Raw genomic sequence first — 26328 nt, forward strand, 5'->3', positions numbered from 1 at the left:
ATTTAAAAAGAATATATTGAACAAATCACAAACTCGGAGTATCTCATTTAACATGTGTTGGGAGGAACTTTTTTTGAGTAACTTTGATATCAAATCTTAGAATTATTTTTTTTTTTCAAAAAGCAGAAAAATTGTGTGCAGGCTCTCTCTGAAAGACATAGGCTTGTGTTATAGGTGAAACTCCTTATGCCAGCTGATGTAGTATGGAGTGGGAAGTCTGGAGCTGTTCTGTACAGTAGAGTACTACCATGGTATCCTAATCTGGTTGTGTCAAGACTTGAAATTATGCTCCTTTTTTCACAGAGAAGACTTCTATCTATCTGTGTCAAGTCTTCACAACTGTTGGTCTGTACTCGTAGATGGTGATCCATAGGCATCTGTAAAACATTCATGATCCTTTGCATTATTCTAGTTGGTACGTCCAGATTATAAATTTGCAGTAGTTCACAAAGATGCTTACCAGGTTAGAACATGAGAATTATTGGAAGTCAGTGTATTATCAGATTGTGAATTCAAAGAGGGCTATGCTGTGAAGTCTTTTGTCTCTGATGTTTTGTAATGAAATCTTGGTTTAGGCCACATGTGAAAATGAGAAGGCTTTTTTCTGGTTTTCAATGCAAATGTGTCTCTACATCTTAAAATGGCAGTGTAGGCCCTCAGGAAAGATACCAGAATTCAGAAACATATTTTTTAGGTTTAGTTAAAGGTGTAATGGTGAAATTTATGATAAAACTATAGAAACACTATAATGCTTACATCAGAAATCTGAACAGCACCAACAGGATTTTCTTTTTAAACTCAGAAGGAAGCTTGTGTAACTGTCTATTGACCAGAAGTAAACTGTAAATTACAAATGTATTACACTGAATATATTATTCTAACTCTTTTGACAACTAAAGAGAGGCATTCCTATTCTGTACAGATACACTAAGATTTGTGGGCAGATCTCCTAAAGAAAAAAAGTTGGGTTTAGTGGTATTCAAACCAAATGAACTTTGGGAATTTTTGCTATCTGTCTTAGAAAAATAAGAAGGAACTCACTGAAGTCCTGAAATTTATGAAAGTCCTCATACACCTTGGAGAAGCAAAATGGCAATAGTCTTTAAAGAGCAGAACTACTTACTAGTATGGCTTCTTTGCGTAGCCTTGTGGCCAAACCCCTGAACTTAACAGATTTTTTTCACCAAAATAAACTGGCTTGGGGGACGAATTTTGTTCTTTTCAAGGATTCTGTGAGCTTCTGGTGTTTTTCTAGCTCACAATCAATTGTAGCAAATTAAGATGCTATCATTCTCTGTATTGTCCCTTTATTGCAATTAATGCCCACGAAATATGAATGACAGAATGTATGCAAAGTTTAACAGGTTTGTTTAAACTAACAAGAGGAAGGGTTAAAACTACATTGGGAGACTGTATGCTGAAGCAGCTGATGCACACATGCATGTTTTGTTCTGCAGGCTGTGCTTTGAGGGCAATAGCCTTTGGCAGAGAGAGGAAGTAGTTGAAAATAATAACTCCTTAAACTGGTGCTGTTAAATTTTTCTAGAGGTAGTTTCAAAGACTGAAGACATAAAAGCAGACAAGAATTTTGTACAAAACTAAAGTGTTTTATTAAATTTATGTGCTGTTTTAAAAAATAGAAATCATGATAAAGTGGTTATTCTAAACTAATTAAAATGAATTGTTTATTTCCTGTTACACAATGTGTAACACAAGTCTGCATTTTAGTGTCAAAAATGAGAAAGACTTCTGTTCAAAAATTTTTTTTAGTAATACTACTGCTTTAAGATTCCATCAACAACTTAAGTGTGTATTTAGTGAAATGTATTTTTTTTTCTTCAGTATTTTATAAAGAGACTGTATTAGTTGGGCTGTGGAAGATAATTTTTTTAAAAACCTTCTAAGATAGCTAAATATGTATCTAGGCATTATTATAACAAATCTAGTTCTGGTTTTGTTTAATACAGTATAAGCTTTGTTATGTGTCAGTGAATTTTCCCAATTCAAAATTTAAAAGCAAGCATTAAGACTGTCTGCCAAAGAAGGAGACTTGATAGAACATTTTTTTCTACCATATCACATTTAACAGATATATATATATATTTTTATATAAATATGTAATTAGAAGTTTACATACAGTATAGTTTATTTGAGAATCTGTGGAGTTGGATCTCATTTTGCTACTTAAGAAAGCGTTCCAGTTGTGTGGAGTTCTCTTTGGCGCTTAGTGTAATCATCAGTGATTCTTCCACTCTCTGAAGTATTTATTTTATTTTACATTTAGAATAATGTATTGTACGTCAGGTGAATGTATATCTAGTTATATATGCTTTTTTCTTCTTTTCAACACAGGATTTTTCAAACTTCTAAGTACTTCACAGTTGTCTCCATATTGGAAGCTGTTCAAGCAAGTGGACCCTGTCCTAAAGAGTAAGAAACATCTTATTTTCTCTTAATTTTGAGGATTCATGAAGGATCCAGTTGAGGAAGGATCCAAAATGGCTAGCTGAGCAATATCCAAGATAGTGTTTGTATTATATGTTAGTTACAGATAGTTTCTTTTTTTACCGTTGAACTCTTTTAGCTAGGATAATCACTTAATTGCAACTTTTCAGGTTTTCTTTTTTTTTCAAATAAAAATACATTTTTGAATGCCTCTATGCAGTTGATTAATATATTGTAAAACCTTTATGCGATAACTTTGTTTTAGTCAACAAAGAACTTCTAAATAACAGAAGTTTAGAAATTAAAAATACATTGAAATGCTGCATAAAACCTGATGGTTAAATAATTCCAAACTTGATTCGCATTTCTGGATGTGAAAACTTCACATAGATGGCAAACAAACATGGAATTATTTTAGCCACCTTTACCTAATATGTGCTTAGGTACATGCTTATGTTTATGAATTTTAGAAAAAAAGTGTGTTAAAAAATCTCTGCATGTTGTTTAAGTGTTCCTGTTATTGCCAAGCAGAGACATTTTAGTTTAGCAACCTTGAAGTAAGTCTTGAAGTTACTGAATAATAAAAGGAGGATAAATGTAATAATTTATGTACCAAATTAGTACTGAATAAAATTTTTTACTGCAACATTGCAGGCTTTTGATAGCACTTATAACCAATTTATGTCTTTGACATATGTTACAGCCTTGTCTCAAAGATGTGAGAAGAAATAATCTTTGTGTTAGAATCTGCTTCTTAATGCAGTGATGTACGCTATCTTACCTTTTAGTAAAGGTTAAAGGTTGAACTGTATTAGTAGTCTTGCAAAGGTGTTATAAGAGTTTCTCACTAAGAAACTATTTAGGGAGAGGGAAATCTCTGTTTATTGGAATTGGAGGGTGCTCAGTGCCTTGGAGAGGACGATCATGTTTTTGAAAGAGTAGCATTGTTTATAGAAGAAGACTGGTATAGAATGTAAGTTCATATACTGACTTTTTGTCTGTTTTAATGTTAGGGGATGGTTTTGTTTGCTTTGAGGCCATAGAAGCCTTTACTTTGACCCCATGCACGTTTTCCCTTAAACTGTAATGTTTTGAAGCCTTTTTCCGTTTAAAAGAACCTCTTGAAGTAGAGCTCCTGTGCCTACTGTTGAGGCAAGGAGTAGGATAAAGCTGTCATGCAAGTATGCTCCCCTAGAAAGGCAGCATCAGTTCCTACTGTCAGGCACATCTGTCAGTATGTAATAGCATATTGCTATTACAAGATAATAGGTATGGGGCTTTTTGCATTGACAGGTTTAAAACCTTACCTCAAAACCTTTTCGTGGTCCTTCCACTGTGTCTTCAAGTGGCCCTAAAACTTTTAGCCTTCTGGTGCAGACTCTTCCCTTCAATCTTAGAGATTTAGAGGGTTGGGTTGTTTTTCAGTAGTCCTACAAAATGAGCACTTTACTTGCCTATTTATCAGACATTTATAAAACCATGGGTACTAGTGATTGTGTGTTCATTTTGGTGTTCTTGTTTTTATGGTATCTGTTAATTTTTTGAGTGTAACGTGTTACATTTGAATGTATGTTGCTGAAGTTGGTTATTGTGTGACTTGTTTACCGTGTTGAATTTTCAGGTCTCTAATGATGAGGTATCCATCTGGATTTAAAGCATATCTCTGAGCTTCTTAATTCTTCAATAAAGAGATGTGTTCTATATTCATGGGTAAGGATATTTTTTATCTTGACTTGCACTGATTTCTTAAGTATCTTGTGATATATTTTTAATTTAGAAGATTTCAACAACTGATTTTTACATCTTGTAGATTAATCAGATACCTTTATAGTATAGGGTTCTTTAGATGCCTGTGATAGGTCTTTAATTTTGACACAAACTAATTATTAAACTTTGTCATTCCTATGTCTAAGTAGCAATGCTCTAATTAAATCACTCTAACTCAATATTGCAGACAGAGGAACAGCATGGTGGGATACAGGTAAATAATTTAAAAATTGCTTTGTGATTTGGGATTCCTTTTCTGATATATAACAGTTCTACAGGCTGTAATCTCACCATACATGTTTTGAATTTGGAGTTTTGGGAAGAAAGAAACTCCATCCTGGAAAGCAACAAAAGGAAAGGATCTGAATTTTGTAGTATTAAAAAACAACCAACACTTTTTTTTCAATAATATAAACCATGTTGCATCTGAAAAAGGTTTGTGGTGTTACACACCCCCACTTCAAAACAGGAGAAACAAAGTGACCACAGAAGTCTTACTAGAAAATATGAATTTTTCTAAATGCTGCTAGTATTTGTAATTTTCTTAAGTCTCTAAAACAGCTAAGATTACTTCATACATTACAGAATTGTTATAATGTATTCTCTCCATATGTTAAGCATTGCTTGCTGATTTTGAGACTTCGTAAGTTTACCTTGAGTTAAAAAATAATGCTAAAATGGATCTTTTAAAGAAGTATAATAAGTGGCCCAAATGTATACTGTGGGACTTTCTGATACGCTGTTTTATACAGAGAATACTGTGATGTACTTTCTCTGGCGTGATTTTGCTCTGTTCAGCTTAAGCAAAGCTGTTCTCAATAAATAAGCTGTCCCACTCACAGTGAAGGCAAAAATCTTTGAGAATGGTAGAAATTTGTCTTTAGTTGCATTGGAAGATGGGTTTTATTTCCAAGTGAAATGTCATTTGCAATGTATGTTGACTTGAACTTTTATGGATGACAGTGACAGCTGACAGCTACTGGAGGGTTTTTTTTCCCTCTACAAACTTTTAATACTTAGTTCCCAGAGGCTACCTGTGAGAAATGAGGAGAGGTGGTAGAAGAGAGTTCATGCATGTCTGAGGACTAGAGAGGGGAAAGAGTTATAATGAAGTGTTTGATGCAAGCAAAAACCAGTGTAGGTACAAGAACAGACTACTCTGAATTACTGTGACAAGCACGCACAAGTCGGTTTGCTCCAGTTTTACGCTCTTAATCAGAGTTGGAACTATAGCCAAGGACTGGAACCTAGTCCCAAGAATTTAAAGACCATCAGTTTCAGATCTTTGTCTTCCTAATCTTCAAATCAAAATGCAAGGTACTTGAGTTGTCTCTGGAGTATGTAGCATGATGTCTGTGAACTCTGTTACAGAATTCTGAACAAAATCAGTATGTTGAGGGTATGATTTTACTAAAGGAGTGGTTCATTACTCAAAACCAATTATAAATGCATACCAATGAAAAGCAGTTTTAAAATAAAATAATGCATATTTATATATATAACTGGATGTATATTTTTTTTAATTTAATGAAACAGGCTACCCAAACAAGTTTTTTCTTAGTTTTAGCAATACTAACAAGAGAAACTGCATCTTTTCAGTCCAATTAGAGAAACAGCATCTTTTTAGCTACAGATACCATGGCACTCTTGTACGAAGACTTACTCATTCCTTTCTGTTAGCACATAAAAGAATTCATCTCCACTAAATGTCTAAATGTTCTTTTTTTCTGATCTTCTGTTTCTGGGATTTTGAGAAAATCATGCCATCTCTCTGTCCATTTTAAATTCAGCATGTACATTGATCTTTAAATCTATAATAGAATATAATTTATATTGGTGCATCAGTGGGAAGTAACTTCTGTATTATTTAATTTACTGCAGCTTTGTGAACTCAGTCAAAGCTTTAGTTATAATTAAATCTGACAAATAATGATAGTGTAATTGTCTTTTATTTTTAATAGTGGGGGGAATGTCTCTGTCATTTCCGAATATTATGCAGAAGTGATCAGTTTTTTGAGTGTTTGTTTCTTAACTCGCTGTATTGGCTACACATTGTTCCATCTGCTAATAGATGGGCAAATCGTACAAAGCCACAAACCTGTTATGCTATTGTATGCTGTGTAGAACATAGCAAACACAATTTTTTTTTTTCAGTCTCTTTGGCAGATCTCTTGTTTGTAAGTAAGTCTGTTATGACTGGTTGCATTGCTTTCCTAAACAAACAAACAAAAAACCCAAACCAAAACACTCTGCATGCATATAATGTAAAACTCTCCCCTAATTAAGACTGTGTTTGCCCCTTCTGTGTCTTTTGCCTGTAGTCTGGATTTCAGTTATGTCATGCTTTTATGACAAGTTTTAATTCCTTATGTCCACTAACTTGTCCCTATCTTCTTTCTGAGATAGCTTCTGTTATTTGTCTGGATAGCCATTGTTTAAATTTCTTTTGTGAAAAATGGCCATCAAAGTCATTGACCTTCTCTTATCTATGATACTGTCACACATAGTCATGTGAAGCAGTGATACTTTGTCAAAGTGTGGATATCATGGTAATGTGCTGAATCTGTATGTGATTTACTTGCTTATAACTAGAGTAGCTTGTTTTCTGTTGTCACTTCATCAAAAGTAATCAACAGTGCAATTAATGAAATACATCAGTAGCTTTTTGTTATCTTGTATTTTACTGCTGTTCCCACTTCATTTTTTTGAAAGCACAATTTGATTATGTCTTTGTTTCATTCTGTTTTCTTATGTATTCATTCTTTTTTGATATGTTCTATAAAATCCTTCTTCTAGTCTTTAAATCTTGTACCATTCTCTTAATTTGTGCTCTTGCTTGGGTCTGTAACTATAGCTTGTCTTTTTGCAACTCATATCTGCCACACGCTAGTGTGGTATAAAAGGGAATCATCTTTTTGTGACTTTCAGGCTGTCTTGTCTTCTTGGTCTTTCGTACTGACAGGAGTAAAGGGTTGTTATTAAACTCTGATGGACAGTCAAAATGAAGGAAGATTCTTTTTTTGTTTGTGTGTTTCTTTTTTTTTTTTTTCCCCTTTGCAGGGAGTTGCATTAAGCTGTGTTAACTTGAAACCTCAGTTTCTTAGCCTAGCTCTAGGATTGATTGATTCTTGTTGCACACACCTAAAGGAAGGAATCAAACTAGGCTGGGCTGTGTATAGCCAGTTTCCTTTCTGAGCATTTTGAATATAACAAGTAAAATTTGAAAAGGATCTTAAAGTTTAAAAAAGTTGAGATTACAGTAGTAGTACATGAGAGCTGCTTTTGCTGGTTAAGAGGAACAGCAACAGTGCATTGATTTGTATTGTTTGTAATTGAAATTATAGTTTTAGACCATACAGAATACAACATTGTTTTTAAATGAAAAACGTGGCTTATGCAGGAATTAGTATTTTTCCATGCACTTGGACTCTTAAGATCTATTTTAATACTATTTCTCCTGCTCTAATACTTTGGTTTAAATCTGTAATTTAAAACAGATCTCTTAATGTTAAGAACTAGTAGATTAAAGAAAGTATAGGTGTTCAGTTTAATGAATGGTAACCAGACAAAAAAAAACAAAAAAACAAGAGCTGGGAGATGTTTCTGTTCTGATTTAAGAATGTTTGCAGAATAACTTAATACTTCTGGCAGAAAATTATATGTTTTGTGTGAGACATGAAATGGTACAGTTGGCAATCTGAAAAAATTTACTGTTTAAATCCTAGACGTTTAAGCATATTCAAAGGTGGCAAATCTTGAAATGTGTTTCAGTTTAATTTGGCGGTTAGTGTTGATGCTTCCTGGAAATAAATTTTGAAAACGTCTTGTTAATTCAAAAGGAAAAAAAAAAAATTTTTCAGAATAGTGAGTCTAATGTATGATTTTGTTATATAGCCATTAGTAGTTACCCAGTAGTAGTAATTCCTGCTAATTATTTTTCTCTCAACTTCATACCAATCAGATAGATGATGTGAAGTTGAGAGTTTTAAAATACAAAGGGAGAAACTAAGTACTAGTTAGAAACATCACTGAATGCCTCTGGGTTCCATTATCTTTAAAAACAAAACAAAACCCACATCAGGAAGCTCCTAATTTTACCAAATATCCTATCGTTGGTAAATATTGCTGAAGCAATTCTAGTTTATAGGGGACAATAACTTTTTAAATTCAAATACAGCAGCTGTAGTCTTCCAGTTGCTTCGTCAGGTTGTACCTCTGGTGTGGGGCTCATTTAATTGTCTAGAATAGGTCCGAGGAGTTCTTAGATATTGATGCTGTTATGCATGCTTTTTCTTCCCATTTTTTACTATAAAGTTAAGTCAGTTAATAAAACATGAAGAGATTGTCTGGTATGTGTTTTTTCAGTCTGGGGTTGTTTTAGTCCTATTCAATAGTTCTAGACTACTATGTAATAAACTCAAGAGCATGTATAGTAGTTAATTACCATAGGGTAACTGACCCATAGGCCACTTAATCTCTGTTTTTTTTAAAAAAAAAAAAAAAAAAATCGTACTATTGTATCTTATATCGCTAAAGATGGAACAAATCTATCTTTTTTTCTCCTTTTATCAAGTTAACACAAATTGAATAGCCTTCTTCATAAATTGCAGTGAAATGCTGTTTATCTCTGGGCATAATCAAGGCACTGTATGCAGTCCACTGAGCTATTGATACTTGGTCTCAATACGTAAACTTTTATCGATACGGGCTTCAAATCTGAGTTTTTAACAGTGGACTCCCTGATAGCATGGAACATGATGCTTTACACATGGCTATCATAACTTTCATCTACCTTTCTGCATATGGGGATTTCTTTAATTGGATCATTTGTTTTGTTTCGACAATATTCTGGTATTTAATCTGACTTGGTTGTCTTAGCTAAAATAGCTCTTGCCTGACTTACCTTTTGAGTTGAAATATCCAAAAAGGAGAGGTGATTATATTGGAAATGTTACAAAACCCTAAAACCATGCCACGTCATCGACCAGGATCCTGATGCAGGTTTATCATCTGTTGGAAGGTGTTTGCAACTGGGAAAATTGTTGTTCTGTTGCTTTTAATCATAAGCAGACAGCTTAATCAGTGCAGAAGATAATGGGGTCTAATTTATGTTAGCGCTTCCTTTAACTTGGGACTTCAGGAAGTCCTAACTTTAAGCAGTAAGTTGTTCATGTATCATCTGGAATCCATGGCTGCTTTGCTGTGCTAAGTGGTCACTTTTCTAAGCTTCTGTGTGGTTTTTTTATAGCATGCTTGTTCTCTATACAGTGATTAATGCTTATATCAATCCATACTTAATAGATGTCACCAATTGGTGTCTTTCAGTGTGTTACAGGATGCATCCTTTTTCTGCATAGACCAGAAGTTTTAGATACTCAAACTCTTAATAAGGTTTATTAATTTACGATAAGCTTTATTCTGACTATGGTCACGACGCTTTCAGTGGATTAGCTGATTTTCATCAGCTTGTCGAAGACTACGTTGTACTTAATATGTTCAACATGAACTTTGTCTATCAGAGAATATTTAAGATTTCCAGGGTGTCTGTTTCTGGAATGATCCTATAACCATTTTATTCTTAGGAGAATTCATTAATGAAGAATTGTCATTGAAGTGGAGTAGAATATAAAGGTGAGCTTTAGTAGTAGGGTCAGCAATTAAAAGCTGTGGCTGTTTTACTTCCTTTTTTTCTTTATAGTAATTAGATATATGTACTGACAGGATAAAGGAATGATTATTCCATGAAGATGTTCATTTAAAGTGATTGCTCCTCTATTCTAGATATTTACTAGTTATCTGGGGAAGTAAATTATCAGAGGCACATTTTCATTCATTCCCTATTCTGTTTGATTACACTACAAATGTGCACATTTTTAGGCTAGTTAAACTAACCATCCTTTTCAGCTCCTCGTGCCTGAAATCCCTGATTGCAAACTAATTCATTGGTGATCACACAGCTATACTACGAATAAAAAAACAACTCGTGTTTCAAAACTAGGTGTGTAAGCTGTTGAACCCGAGGGAATTCTCTTCCTGTGTTTAACTTTATATCACTGTATCTATCCCCTTGTCTTTCCTTTAAATAAGAGTTCTATTCTGTCTTTAAGTGAGATAAAATACAGTTTTTCAGATTCTTACTTAATGAAACTTATATAAAAGAAACAGTATCTCAGCTTTTCCTACTGAAGTCAAGGTAGTTTTGTTTTTAAATGTGGTTTATAACTTCTTAAGTTTCTTGTTTAAACATACAGAATTGTGTACATTTTATATATTATGATTTATTTCTGCAAACAGATTTTAATTCTGGACTACTAAAACCCATAATTTGTTAAAATTTGGTAGTTTTAGTGAAAATGGCGAAGGAGAATCTAAAATTATGCTTACATAATAGAGCAAACCGAATGAAAAAAATGAAATCATATTTAAAACATCAAATAAATCTTTAATTACATAAGGCACAAAACCAATGCTGCACAGGGCGTCAAGTATAAGAAAATGTAATTGATTTGTGGTTTAACTGAACTGTAAAGTTATGAAAAAAATAGCCAAAGTCTGTAAAAGTGTTGGGAAGGGGAAGGAGGGATGAGAATCATGAAAGTAATTTTTCCCTTTTTCCCCCTTTTTTTTCTTTCTTTTTTTTTTCTCTCCCATAGGATGCTTTAACACTTTAAGACGAATGTTTCATCAGAAGCACTAATGGATGCTGGCATGCCTTGGATAAGGTGGTGACCGTTGGATGTCATTTGTTTCTGTTTACTGCAGATAGCCAAAATTGACTCCATTTGGAGTTGAGAGAAAAAGCAGTACAGACCTATCAAGATGACTGATCCTATGATGGATTTTTTTGATGATGCCAATCTTTTTAGTGAGACCTTAGAAGGTTTGTCAGATGATGCCTTTGTTCAGCCTGGACCTGTTTCACTTGTTGATGAATTGAATTTGGGTGCAGAATTTGAACCTTTGCACATAGACTCATTGAACCATGTGCAAGATGCTCAAAATCAACAAAAGCTAAGTGACTTTGATCAGCTGAATCAGTATGATTCACTGAAACTTCACTCAGTAAATCAGTCTTTTAATAGCTCCGCTGACAACGTCTTATCACCACACTCTCAATTCAATTGTTCACCGGTTCATCCTCAAAACCAGTCTAATGGGATGTTTCCAGATGTGGCTGATGGTAGTCCTATGTGGGGACATCAAACTGCCACAAGTGTTTCGAATCAAAATGGGTCCCCTTTTCACCAAGGACATTCTCAGTCTATGCAGCAAAACAAAAGCTTTGTAGCACACCATGACTTTGCCTTATTTCAGGCTAATGAACCGCAGCATCAGTGTGCCTCGCTACGGTCGCAACAAAGCAGAAACAACGCGGGGCAAGATGCTCTGAGTCAGCCAAAAGACTTCATGGAAGTGAACGTATCTACTTCTCTCAGAGTCAGTGTTAACCACCCATCTCCAGTTTCTAATCCATCGACTTCACAGCAGCCTCTGTCTGTTCAACAGTTTTCTCAAAGTGCAAGTGCTTCAATACATTTTTGTGGGAATCAAGAAGGAAATTTTGATGGACAGTCCCCAACTATTACTCCATGTTCTGTCAATAATAGCCAGCAGTTTTCATCTCCTTATTCTTACTCTAATAACCACATTTCTCCTACCAGCCTTCTTCAGTCTACAACAGCTCTTTCTACTAGCCAGCAGACACACTCTATCTCTGACTTCACTGGAAGCGATGCCTTTACATCTCAAACAGGGACCAAGCAAGAAACAACTGAGCACATGTTGAATCCTAATACACCTTTGAATTCAAATAGTTTTCAAATGTTGCATTCTGCGCATCCTCAGGGCAACTTTAGTAGTTCAAAACTCTCTCCTGTGAATATTAATTTTCCAGCTTCTACTGGTTCTGCTTCTCAGATAAGCCATTTCACTGACCCTATCGAAAGCAACGGTTTTACATCTTTAGATGAGAACTTACTTCATCAAGTCGAGACTCATAATGAACCATTTACAGGACTTGACCCGGATGACCTCCTTCAGGAAGACCTTCTACCACAGTTTGATGATTCTGCATTTGTTCAGGATAGCACAAGCCATGTTTTAGAGCATGACTTAGAACACCATATAACCCCACAGCAAGTAACACAGTCATCTGATCTTTCTCGGGCACAGTCTCAAAGTCAGATCCATCCTTGGCATTCTTCAGTTTCTAATCAGCATCTGCAAGACAGAAGTCGAGTAACCTTACAAGGACAGGTATGTAGGGTTTGGGTGGTGGGGGTTTGAGCTGTTTGATTTGGTTGATCTGGTGAAATAAATAATAGTGACTGGTGCTTGTGCCAAAGCATGATAATGAAGTCTTGGAGCTGTTGGTATTTGACCCTGAAGAAGCCTTAACAGCTAGTTTAGGGGAGAAAAAAAACCCAAAGCCTGTTGATGCAGACCTCGCTTTCTTGTTTTCTTACCAATGCAGAAAACAAGATTTATATGACCTGAAATATTTAATTCAGAGAAAACGATGCTACTCCTGCTGCTGCTGCTTGTATTTCTTAAGTACAGCAGAGCCAAGTTGGTTGTTTTATTATTTTGGTGTAAATATGATGGCTTATTGTCTTGTAAAGTACTTAGAGCATCATACTTTTAAGAGCTTTAATAAGCCTTGTGTGGCTAATTTCCACAGGAGTTGCACTGGTTTTGTTCTTACTCAGTCCTTTGCTTGGTATCTTTGTGCTCATGCTCATTAGCTAAACATACAAACTTTGTTGGTTTTGACATGATTAGTAATCATAGAAAACATATAAAAGGCTGTGTCTGTGTTTGATTTTGTTGCTTTTGGCTAAACCAAAAAAATGCAGTTGTTTTAGTGTAACATGTGCATCTACTGCAGGTATTAAAGCCTTCCACATGGAGGACGACATAGCATGGAAGTTATATTGTACTTTTTTTAATAGTATACAAGAGAAACAAACTTTTCAGAGAGTACTTTTCAGATTATCTGAGAGAAATTTAAATTGTGTGAGCACTGAAGAGTTCAGAAAGACAATCCTTCAATCTTCAGCCTGTTCTTTATGAGGACTTTCTCATAACACATGTAGAGAATTTTCAAATAGTTTTAATTGAGTTATTAATTCACTTTTTTTAATGCTGACCTTTCTATTCATCTGTATCATCATCTTCCCTTTTATTTTAAGTGTGTAAGAGTCAGTAAATTAAAATGAAGACTAGTGTTTCTGGATTGCTTTAGTCTTTTACAAGAGTAGCTATGCTTTTCAAAACCAAAATAGGGCAATTAAAGTTATTTTTTTCACAACACTGTAAGCAGCAAAGTAATTTGTATTACAGCTAGTAGAAATCTTGGCAGATTCTTGCAGATTTTTCGGCTTAAAAAATTCCTAAATCAAAAGTAAGTACATCTTGAATATAGAAGAGGCTTAATAACCAAAGGCACAAATAAGTATTCTTTCAGCTTTAAAAATCTATCAGTCTTTAAAAATATTGCTATAGTTTTAGAGACTGGTTTAGTGGCTTTCTGTGTTAATGCTTGCAGAGTGGTATCAGTGACTGCATTACCTGTAAGTTAATACATTAATATTATCACAGTTTGGTTATGCTTGGTAGCTTCCAGCCCAAATTGGATTTGACAGGAATGACTGGAACTTCTTCAGTTAGATAGTTTGGCAGAAGGGGCTGTACCTTCTATATGATAAACATTCATATTCTGCTGCCATTGATGGTTATTTCAGGTTTCCAAAATTGTGAAACTGTTGAAATCCATGTGCATGTGAACAGTGAAAGTAGGAATTTTATTTTAAACTCCTGTTTTAAATTCTAGTAGGAGTTTAGCTTGTATTTGGGAGAGGGAATATAAATGTTTTCTAACTTTCAATCTGTGCATTTCAAAATAGAGGCAACTCTAACATCAAATATATCCATGCAGACAGCTTTAAAAAGATTGTAATAAATGTATTACTTCTCTATATTCTTGCTACCAATATTTTCTCTGCCTGAGAATACAGAATGGTGTCTTACTGGAGGAAAAAAAAAAAAGAACTATTGGGAAGGAAAAGAATTTAATTACTGAATTGCTTCTTGTTAGTTTGCAGGACACAGGCCTGTGAAGGAGGCAATTTAACACTTTCCCCCCACACACCCCCCTTAATGCCATTAATGTAGAGATAGGGGTTTAAACACTTCATCTTTGGTCTTGGTTCAGTAGATTGCTTCTCCATTACAAATTCTCATGTTTATGGAGTGTGTAATTGTCAATTGCTACTAGTGAAACTTTTTCTGTAAAATTGTGGTGCAATGTATACATGCAGCTGTGTATTTGAGATTAACTGAATGATGCAGGAGATGCAATCTGTTGGTTTTGATAAACATTTCTTATTTTTTAGGTTGGGGAGAGGGAAGAAGAGGGCACAGCCCAAATAACTACTCTTGTCAGTTCTCTCTGTAACCTAAAGACACGTGGTATAGTAGCTACTAATGAAATGTGATCCTGTTTATTACTGTGTGTACAGTACTGCCGAGGGAGCAGTGCCTGAGTTCCTTGCCAGGAAGCGGAGCAGCAGAACCCAGAGCTGCGAACACTAGCGTGGAGGCTATTGGTCTCCCATGAGCATAGTTGGGGTGAAGGGTGAAGAGGAAGTGGATTCCAGGAAAGGTAGGGGTGGCGAGAAATCCAGGGGTTGATATCACTTGTGAGAAGCATGTGGGATATGAACCAGTTGGTGAAAAGTAGGTCTAATAAAACTTTCTGGTACGGTGACTTTTTGTTGTATACATCAGAACCTATTAAGACTTATTTAGATCTCACTGACATCAGTTTTAGCCCTTTGTTTTTTTAACTAGGAATAGAGGGAAAATTCTGAGTCCTCTGGAGAGTGTTTAAGGTTTTGGAGGCTTGGTTTGGGGTTTTTTTTTGAGGTGTAAACAAAACAACTTTACAGTACTTCAAGTTTTTAAGTTTTTCCCCTGGAACTTTTTCCCCTGGGGTTTATTATTTTAGGGCATGCAGTAAATTGGATTCTGACTTTGAATTTATCTAATTGGACAGATGTTTAATGTTTCCTTCAGAAACTGGTTGTGAAGTGGTAACTGTCAAACTGTTGTGAGGAATGTATTGATGGGGGAGTGACAGAAGCAAGCAATGTAGGAGACTTTAAATCAGCGGTGTATGTAATAAGAATAGTAATAGAATAGTATGGCAATTACTGAAGCTAAGAAGTGTTTCAGATCTGCCTTCTGTCTGTTAACATTTCTAAGAGGGGTTTTAGTTCCAATTCTAACTTTTACTCTATGATCGCTTTCAGAATTTAAAGTTCAAGATGCAAATTCATCCAACAAATGTGTGTAGTATAACCAGAGAGGAAGAAGGTGGAGTAAGGGACATGGAGAGAATATTGGTTTTACAGAAACTGGTAGTCTTTAGCCCAGGAGTTAGGTGGGGAGGGATTTTGATAACTTTGATCTGTAAGAGTTAAGGTGAAATGTTTCTTGTTTAACATGACAGTGTTTCGTACTGGCTTTTGTACATGTTGAGGAAACTGTTACTAGAGTATTTAATTGTTTTCATCAGTGTTAGTTTGATAATGATGGACTCAGCATGAGACAACCAACAATCTTTAGCTACAGTTATGATGAGGCTATTTAAAATTAAGAAAGATCACTACTTGTTTTGTTATTTGAAAGCAAGCATACTCATCACATTTTTACTTCTATAGCTCTTCTTTCAATAGAAATTAATTTAAAAATTAATACAATTGGTTCAGTGCAATAATGATGCAGAATTAAAAGCCATCTAGAATGTTGTATGCTGCTCTTATACTTTCTATGCCTGTTGTAATTAGATTATAATATAAATAAAATGTGCCTCTTAATTTTACATCATGCATTTTTCATCAGTCTCAGAACAGAAAGTAGTGAAATGCACTGAAGATTCATGTAGCCTCAGCTCTGACTAATGGAACACTTCTGATCTTTTTAACTCCACTTAAAACTGGTTTGAGTTTGCTAAAGCTAAATAATCTATTAGCTTTTCATAAAGTTAAAAAAAGACAACAAAAATACAGGACTCAACATTCAGTTCTACATGTTTGGAGGAAAAAGGAAGTCAAAAGTATCATCTGAAGTATAAACTGTCCTAAGAAGTTTACAACCATCTCACTGTGTATGTTGTTTTGTAATAAGCATTTTAATATCTTCTGGCTATATTCATGAAAGCAAAATAATTGAATTTAAACTGGAAAATAACATTCCATTAATAATCTTTAGTGCTATAGGACAAGGTAGTAGTCTTTGTTCTTACGTGAATCTTCTTTTCCCTTTTGTGATTTAAGAGTTTGACACCTAACTTGATAATTAAGTATATTAATGAATTCCAGTACTTCACATGTGATTTAAAAAAAAAAAAAAAGACTCGAAACATGTGAGTGCTTTTATGCTTGCAAGTACAAGCTTTCCTACTACTTGTTTTATAACAGCAGATGATGCTGTATTGTTAGAATTTGTTTTGCCCTTGTGGAAAATTTAGCAGAGAAAGGCAAAACATTGTGGATGATTGCTTGGTTGGTGTTGTATCCTGGGACGTCTGTATGTATCAGAGTGGCATAATCTCATACATGAGTATACAATCAGAGGTGGAACTAAGTGTCACCTGATCAAAGTCCAGGCTTATGTCCTGCTAAGACTCATGCCCTGAGTAGTCACAAGCTTTTGACCTCTCACTGTGTTAGCAGATGCCTCCCTTTTATATCAGCTCTAAGTTTATTGTAGACAAGTATCCCTTGGATTATTCCACTCTCAAACTTCTCACTCTGCCATTGGTTGTTGTTCTGCTTGTATTTGAACTCTTGCACTGTAAAGTTTTTATTGAAGGAATACCTAGTAAGCAGTGATGGCTAGTTATGGGAGGTACAACTTGATATATGCCATTACAGAAAATGTATAAAAGTCAAGGATTTAGTATTTGTCAGTGTATTTCTTACGTTCTGTATAGTTTAAGTGAGCATGTAAAGAGAAATAAAGTCTTTGTAGAAGAGACTGGCTATTTTGCATAGTTATTTTGTAGGTTCTGGATCCTGAGTGGTGCTACAATACAAGATTGTGAAATTATAATGCTGTTAGATGTATTGCTTGTGAAGCAGTGGATGACAGTTTTCAGTGGGACCAAGCATAATAAAATACATGTCTCAAAATTTGGCCCACTTTGTGCCACCTGAAAACTGAAAATCTTGACACCTCTTCCAGTAAGTGTTTGTGTTGGGGGGGGGGCATTAAAAATTATATCTTGTAATCTTGAAATGTAAAAACCCATACCCTCCAAAAAACCAACCCACAAACCAAAAGAGCCATAAAACCTTGCTCTTTTTCCTAAAATCCTTAATAGTGCTGGTATAGCTCCCATTAAACAGATCCACTGTATTTATCTTGTTCTTGTTCCTTTAATGATAGTTAATTTTATGGGTGACATCATACTAACAAATGTAAATCTTTGTCTGAACTTTCCTTTTAAACATTTCTAGGGGTTGTATGCTCTGGATTAGTTTTCTGTGCTTAAAAAAAAAATTTTCACCTTCCTTGTAGGAGCTTAATAAATTCTCTACCACAGTGAGGCAGCAGAATTCAGTTGACATCTTCCAGCACCTAAGAGGTTTATCATGTATTTACAAGCAATGAAAGTAATACCTTCACTGACCTTCTTTGTACTGTGTTTTGCAGCTTTTTTTGCTTGTTTTCTATTATTTCAGAAAGGCCTGCACAAATGTGGGGGAGTGAAAGTGTCAAAGTTCTGTCAAATGCATGGAGTTGATGAGAGGAGTAGGGCAACATTTCTGAGCTCGAGTAGTGCAGTTCCTGGAATGATCTAAGTCTTTTAGAATATAGCTCTATATAATACATTTTCATTACTAATCTGTGTTTTTTTGCCAATGATGTATTTATCATTGAAGATAGCAATATTTTGATAGCTTTATTTATAGTTGAATATGTATGAAGCCTTTCCTTTTGTATAGATTTTATCTAAGTTTTACATAGGCTTTTTATACATTTTACTTCTTTTTAAAATGCTGAATCACTTAGGTTGGGGAAAGGAAGCACATGTTTGTGAGATTAGTTTGTAACTCATTTACTGATAAGTATTTATTATAATATTTCTCTGTTTTTCATTGCAAAATACAGCTGTATAGTAAGGGAAAGACAAAAATTGCTGGGCTTTTAAGAACGGGGAAAGTGTGCCAGAATGTTTGCTTTACTGTTTTACCATCTCTGAGTAGAGTTGAATTGTTTCATCATTCTTTTTTGAGTCTCTTTTTGCTATCACTAATGTTTTTCTTAAGTCTCATAACCTTTGTCACTTGTCAAATAGACTGTCCAATTCTTTGTGTCTGTCTTCTCTTTAAAACAAAGTACTTGATGTTGTAATGATTGTTATAATTTAAGAATATAATTTTTCCTGAGATAATTGCACACTCATTAAATGACTGCAATAATTGTCTTCAAAATGTGCCAAAAGAGAAGCATTTTTGTAAAAAGTAGTTAACAGATGGCAAGCATAGGAAGAAAGCTTCTGGCTAGGTCAATTTACAGCAATAATCTTACAGATACCAAGGCGAGACTAGTTGACAAACCCAAGTAAAATAGATATTATTTTTTTAATGATATTGCAGAATAAGTGTGATTGAATGATCTAAATAATTATTTGCAAGCAGATGTCTTGTTAACACTGAAGAACAATAAAGCAATTCAGTAATGTGAGAGTACTGATATTATTGTGCAAGCGTTGTGTCTGGAAGAAGGGGTACCTAATTACAGAGCAAACAGAAAACTTTAATTGTCTTCTAAAGACAGCAACCTATACTGTAGACTGTTAAAGCTGAAGTTCAGTATATTCCTAAACTATAATGAGTTTAAGGGGAAAAAAGTTTATGGAAAAAAGCTCCTGTTCTTCCACTTAGTGTTAATGCAACCTTTGGGGCTGTGAACTGAACTGGAAAACTCACTCAGGTGCAGAGTGACTTCTTTTTTTTAGGGTGTTTTTCAGGAATACAAGTTCCTGATTTAGTTCTTTTAGTTGCACAGAATTGTGTGCCGTAGAAACTTTGGTGGATAGAGAGGAAGGAGTGGAAAGCATAATTTCCTGCATTTGAGACAAAAGTTGTACACGGAACTGGAGCCTCAAACGTAAAGAGGGTGCAAGTGGGCTCGTTGTGGGACTATCCATTGGCACTGGTAACCACTCATCTGCTTTGTCTAACATTATCTAAAGTTGAATTTTTGAGTGGCTTCAAACATACCATTGCTTCTCAAGTTTCCAGAATAATGCTTCATCTTGAGACATTTTTGAGAAAATCAACACTTTATGAAGTATTGGTCAAGTGTTATTACTGAAAGAGAAGCAGAACTTTTAAAGATCTTAACTGGTAGTATGGTTTTGAAGCCAAAGAATATGCACATACTTTTGGAATTCATGTGGTTTTTGTTCAGATGTCTGTGTCCTTTGTGCACTCAGGTCTACAATTTCTTTTAGCTGTTATGTTAATTCTAAATAAATAGAGATCACAATAATTTCCAGCTCTTTGTCCACTTAACAGCTTCTTACATCTGGAGAGTAGTCTCTTTGTTATCAGGTTAAAAAATTTGCACACGTTCCTAGTTACATGGATTCCCAAGACAGTGTCTATCTTCAGGTGTTGAGTGCAATGAATTTGGGAACTCTTAAGGTAATAAATACAAGTGATTGGCATTCTAGGATGATGAGACAGAATTCTTAGGTTGATTTAAATAAGTTTGATAAATGAATATAGGAATGTAGCTTTAGGCTAGAAGCAGTTGACAAATCTTAAATTTTTGAAAGATGTGTAATTTGTAGTAGGGATTGATTTTTCTTTCATAAATGTGGCAGGTTTTCTTTTGTGGGGGTTATTTGTCTTGCGTTTGCACTTGGCGTTTTTGCTCCCTTGTGAAGCCTAGCATTTTAATTTATAACTTATGAAATTGTTCCCATCTTTTACACACTGCCTTTTCAGGAGTTAGTCTGTATTTGAAAGTAATTTCAGTGTTAGTAGCATATCGTATATGTTCACATAATGCTATTCAATAGCATATTGAATTGCAAACCAGAACTAGTTTCATAGATTGATAGGAGGGTTTCTTTTAAGAGATGTTCATGATTCACAATTTAGTTATAGTTTATATGTTGGAGAGAGAAGCTTGCATTAAAGAAGTCATTGCAAATATTTTGGTTCTGAGCATTTTGGGTTATAGTTTGAAACATTGTTTGAGAGAGTTCTGATAGGTTTTTAAAATAATCTTAAGAGTAATCTTAAAACCAGTTGTTTCACTGTACCATCTTTTTCACTGAGTACGATACATCAAGAAGGAGATATCTTTAATAATATAAACTTACTAGAAAAGCATAACTATTGTGCTTTTTGTGACTTGCAACATGCTGTGGCTTACAGTGCCTGTTTTTAACATCAGAAGGACAAGAAATAGTGCTAGGAGATGCAGTACATTTGGGTTGTTTTTCTTTGCTAAATCTTTGTAGCAGCTGCTCATGAGACCCAGGTATGGCCCAGCTTGATGTGTAAATTCTGTTGTAGCAGGAACTTTCGTTCATACAAGCCTTAAAGGCAGCAACCAGCTGTTAGAGAGCACAAGTTGTCACAGGTAAGTCAGGTAAACTAATTTAAGGAACATGAGTGACAAAACCAGACACATATCTTACTCTCTTTGAGTTTAATAAGAAATGGTTTTTTAAAAGATTAGGAGAATTTGTTTTATAAGTCTGTGTTGTATCTCCTATTTATGTCATCCTATGGAGGATTCTTTGACCTGCAGTCATGTGGTATTAAGAAATTTGATCAACTCCAGATACTACACAAGAAGCATGTTTTATGGTGCCAGCCCAGTGTGCATTTTGACTTAATATAGTTTAATTGCAAATGTGTACAGGCTTTGACTGATTCCAGATTTTCAGAAATGGTGACCCAACCTTACTTGTTGGGGGGGACGGAGGTGTATGGAGGTCCTTACAGTCCTGGCTGTGATTGAGGATGTCCTTGGCAGCACACTGTGGTCTCTAACCAGGCTGTTGTTCTGTTTGTTGATAGCAGTTTCTGTTGACTTGAACTCCATTAAAGATGATAAGAATTTCTTTTGTCTTGAGCTTTACGCTGGGTCTAGTCCTGCCTCTTCTACTAGTAGCCAGACTCAGTTGATATAAAAAAAATTATTGCTATGCTTACGTTTCTGATCTTGCAACTTTTTCTGTTTGATCCCTACCAAAAGAGATCATGCTCCCTACTGGTTTGGCTTGGGGTTTTTTAATGATTATTCCCTCTTGAATGGTATGTTCTTTCTCTAGAAATTTTTTAGGAGACTTCTGGTGGAAAAAACAGTTTGGGTTTTTTGTTTGGTTTTTTTTTTTTTCTTTGCTTGAAATGAAGTCCTGTTGTTCCCCACTAGTATCTTCTGACTTGTGAGTTCAGTTCTCAAACCATCACCTCTTTTTGATAAATTCCTTTTCCAAAACCATCTAATTTTCCCCCTTAACTGGGCGGTAGGATTTTGTTCAGGAATATTTAATTGCGATAACTAGATTAAACGGAAATTATTTCATTAGGCTTGCATATATGCTAGAGTACTCTTTTGTCTTGGAGATTCTGGCATAAAAAGCTGTGAAAGTAGTTCATTGAAGCTAAAATGAAAAAAAAATGTAAGTTGGTTTGAATTGAAGTGGAAGAAGTATGCCCCCCTTTGATTCAAATAGAAATGTGCTGTGCAGTCAGAACTGGTTTTAATGATGTTAGTGACTTCGTAGCTGTTGATGTTAAAAATTAAGTACTTTTCCCATTTTCTGTTACTATATTTTAATATGTTGCGCTCATCTTTTTGTCTTGCTGAAATTACAAATGTTGAAAACATTTTGGTTATCCTGTTAGGTTTCAAGGAATACTACCAAAAAAGCCATGTTCAAAGATTGAGTAAACTTTTAAACTTAACTGCTTCCAGTGAATAAAATTATTGTAAATAAAGATCTTGCACACTAGCCTTTCTGAATATGCAACCTGATTTAAAGATAGTTCATGTTCAGTATTTTCCTATTAATACGAAATCAAATCATACCTTTTTTATTCATGTCTGTCATCTTTCACAATACTTCATTGTTCTGCCATGAACAAGCAATGAAAATGCATAGGTTTTTAAAAAAATTAAAAAGGAGGCTGCCAATACTATCATTAGAATTGCTTCCTGGTACTGACCTAGAGAATGATCAGTTGCAGCATCTTGTTCCAGGGGCCTTCATACTCTGAATAAGATGGTTCACTTAACTTTGAAGTGAATTTTATTTTAGCATTGCACTCAATGTACTACAAAATTTGAGTAGAATTTGGTAAATTACGCTGTTAAAACATGTTTTGAAAGAGAATCTGTTCTTTTTAATCTGTGGTTGTTTCTCTGACCTAGCCCAGCTTTCCTTTCTGTAGGTAATTGCAAAAGTTAGGTGTTGAGACAAAAGGTGGGCAGGTTCATGCTAGCTCTGCATAGTTCTTGCCTACTTGCCCTTTGCTTTCATCATTCCAGTAGGTTAAGTGACTCCTTTAAGTAGCAGAAGATTATAAAAAAATAAGACCATGGATGGTTCTGCAGTTTACAAGCCTTCACAACTGTAATGTCTTCTGACTGGGACAAAAAAGAAATGGAGAGGTTTTGAGGGGGAGTGTGAGTGTGTGGAAATAGTGACCGTAATAAACTTCATACAGATAAAAGGGGTTTTGTTTTAATTATAAAAATGTTTTCTTACAAGGCCACTCCCATGAGTGGTGTAGAAAGAACGCTTTAACTGAAATTAAGTTTTGACAAGAACCAGGTACCATTAACATCCCGTTGCTTTTTCTTGCCAAGAGATGCATGCTTTGCTGGTTTCCTGGTGTGCTTGCAATAGGCATGCTGAAGCTGATCTTGGGTGCTTGGATTAAGGTGAATAAAAAGCTCCTTGTGTGTTGTTCTTTTTGCAGGTAGTTTGGGTGGGCTTTTGTCTTGTAGTCTTCCTCTCTGGTTGGTAATAAAACACATGATAAAGTTAATCTCTTGATGGCACACAAAAGTGGTGGCCATTTAGAACATGGGTGGGCAGGTGGGAACTTGGGAAAATGAAAAGAGGAAAGCTTTTTTTTTTTTTTCAGTTTAATTTGGAGGCATTTGTAAATTTTTTTTCTGTTCATATTTTTGCAGCCAATTATTTGTTGGTTTACATTAAAATTAGCATTTTAAATGATTTTGTCATCTTTTATAAATCATAGTTTCTGTCTAAAGGTAAACAGTTGATTTAAGATTACTTGAAAAGAAAACAGTAGCTAAAACCTGATGCTTTTAAAATAATATGGAAATTTACTGAAGACTAAGTCTGAATAGTGTCTATGTTATTTAAATTGTTGGGTGTGTACCTAAGAGGTTGAATAAAAGCTATATTGACATAATCAACTTCAGGACCTCTAGTTTGTATGGCATGTATAGGTTACTGAAATACTTGTTTTTGCGTAAAGATAAATCAAGTCAAAACTTCAACCGCTGTTTACAATTTGGAGCCTTATGCAGCTTCTAAAATAAAACCTTTATTTAGAATCTTCTGTCTGTATCTACTTTGTTGACAGAATTATGCTGTATCTTGATACTTCTCAGTGAGCTCAAACCTGAGTTTACAGTGGCAGGTGAAAAAGCTGCACACTTGCTTCTGCGAGTTTTTTAGGTATTCTTGAGTTTGAAAGACTTTCTAGTAATGCAGAAAAAAATGTAGCTTTTAAAATTTTAGCTAGATTGAGTTTGTGTATCTTTTTCTACCCCCTACCCCCTTTACAGTTTTTAATATGAGGTAATTTTATACATGCAAAGTATATGGTATGTTTTCAACTGTATATAGCTGTAGTAATCAAACACAATTGTGTCTTTAGTTTTCACAGTATTTGTTTCATAGTGTGCACTGCAGTCTATTTATTTTGGTATTAGGTCATTGAAATAGATATTTCTTTGCAATCTGGATGACTATAGCACTTGGATGCTTCAGGTCAATATTGGTGTTCTGTTGTATATACAGGTTGGGTATGTTGCTTTCATAACTGGTATGCCTTAAAGTTAGATTGTTGAACTCCTGGGCTGCATCTGCTTGGTGCAGTTTTATTTAATAATATTTGTGTACTAAGCTAAAGTTAGCAATAGAGTTCCAGTGGATTAGTGTGAGTTTGAGCAGTTAAAAAACCAAAACAAAACAAACACACCAGTAACAGTTGCACTGGGAAGGTCATTGTATTCTATGTGCAACACTTCTTTCTTTTGCCTTATTTTGTGAAAGGAGTATATTTAATTTCAGATATTTTTTCACCTTTTGTTGTGTTATAGATTTGAATTTATAATTCTTTGCACTCTGATTACAGAATCCCAATGTTCTGTATATCCAAGCAAATACAAGTTTGGATTTTATTTTGCCTCCTGTTTTGCTTTTTGATCACGCCTGCAGTTTTGAGAAAGTGCTAATGCTTAACTTCCTTTCGTGACTCATAAGGCCTTAAAGTAAGCTGCTGTATTATTGTAGATCTTGTTCCTTTCCAGACAGGCATTTTCTGAAAGATTACGTTTCCGAAGTCTTGCTTTGGGCATCATATTGCAAGGTTTGTTTCTGCATTTAAACCTGAGTGTGTGAATTGTCTTAATGACTTCAAACAACCAAACTTGTGACTTTTTTCTTTTGTTCAGAGTGGAAGCTTCAGAATATCCAAGAAAATAGTATAAGTAAGCAGTAGTTTCTGAAATTGATGGTTAGAGATATAAACTATTACAGCAGTCTTTTCATTTTGTTTTTATTGTGCATAGAGAATCGAAAGAGTCTTGAGTAATCAGAACAGAAATACAGTAAGTAAAATATTTTCAGGATATATCATCTGAAATTTTAAATTTTCTATATTAAACTTTTTGGAAGAGGGAAGAGTGATAAACTCTGTGTTTCTGGGAATACACAATTTCCTCAAAACTTCAAAATGAATTCATTTTAATTTATATATTTAAAAGTTCATTTTCAATCATAATTTAACACTAAAGAATGATATTATGCATAGGCAAATTAATTCTTCAGTAGAGGAACAACACTTTAAATATTGTCATAAATGGACAAGTACATGCCACAATTCGTCTTTTTAAAAAGTATTCAGCCATTTCTTAATCTATATAATGTAATAATTTGCCATGGGAGTCCTGTCAGGTGCATATTTAAGAGGCTTAGTTACACAGGTATGAAGGTAAAAAATTAGAAGTTAGAAGGCAATGTTAGATACTACTAAGCATGAATTAGAAACTAGAACAATGAAACAGGAGGTGTAAAAGACTGATATTTTTGCCACTTGGTCAAAATATCTTCTGAAGAAATATGGGTCCCTATAGCACTTCCCACTTCCTTGGTTTTGATGCATTTGAATGCCTTCAGGGAAGGGGGAAGAGGAGGTAGGTAACAGGAAGGCCTGTTTATCATTGCTTTAGCCAGAATTTTTGTTCAGGTTTTTTTGTCAGATGAGAATCTATGTGGAAGTAGGGAGACAAGAAAGAATGAGTAGATCATGAGATGTCCAAGGGTTGGATTTTGCAACTGGTGGATACTATAATTGTCATGTCTTACGTGGATTTTCAGAGGTCCAAGCAGGACTGAGCTCATGTTTCATTTCACTCTTCTCTACCTGTCTGTCTGCTTCATGAAAGTGGTAGGGACACCTCTGAAATTTCTGTTCTAATAACTTGACTAAATTTGATCAATGGGTTAGAAATAACTAGGGGTTTGGAAGCATAAATGCACCAACTTGTATGGCATGATTGTACCAGCCTTGGGTTTTTTTAAAAGCAAGCTGCATAAAAATTGAACAGCTGTCACTTGTAGTATAATGTGCATGTGTAACTGTAACCTGAGAGCTGAAAAACAACCTAGCTGAATATTTTTAAAGCTAGATTTTTCTTGTAAGTTTTTAGTCAAAGAATGTATGATTATCAGAGACCAGCTTCGTAATAAGGAACAGAAGTGTTCCTTGCTCTGTGAGGGAGAACTGTTCTGTCACTTGAGCGGGTGGGGGGGGGTGG

The 26328-nt window shown here is 34.8% G+C and overlaps 1 protein-coding gene across 4 annotated transcripts in view; it reads left to right on the plus strand.

Moving 5' to 3' along the window:
- Positions 1-294: 294 nt before the first annotated feature.
- CHD9 (chromodomain helicase DNA binding protein 9) overlaps positions 295-26328 on the plus strand; it is an 89138-nt gene continuing 63104 nt past the window's right edge. For 2 of the 4 annotated variants that reach the window (XM_026856558.1, XM_026856557.1), the window contains exons 1-4: positions 296-415; positions 2353-2430; positions 4067-4155; positions 10866-12468. In XM_026856558.1, coding sequence (XP_026712359.1) covers positions 11032-12468 — 1437 coding nt within the window. In that variant the 5' untranslated portion in view covers positions 296-415; positions 2353-2430; positions 4067-4155; positions 10866-11031. Of the gene's footprint in view, positions 416-2352; positions 2431-4066; positions 4156-10865; positions 12469-26328 lie in introns of all 4 variants that reach the window. The other 2 variants (XM_026856559.1, XM_026856556.1) reach the window with 2 other exon arrangements.

Source organism: Athene cunicularia, assembly GCF_003259725.1.
Source record: "Athene cunicularia isolate RWA chromosome 11 unlocalized genomic scaffold, athCun1 chr11_part1, whole genome shotgun sequence".
Lineage (NCBI taxonomy): Eukaryota > Metazoa > Chordata > Aves > Strigiformes > Strigidae > Athene > Athene cunicularia.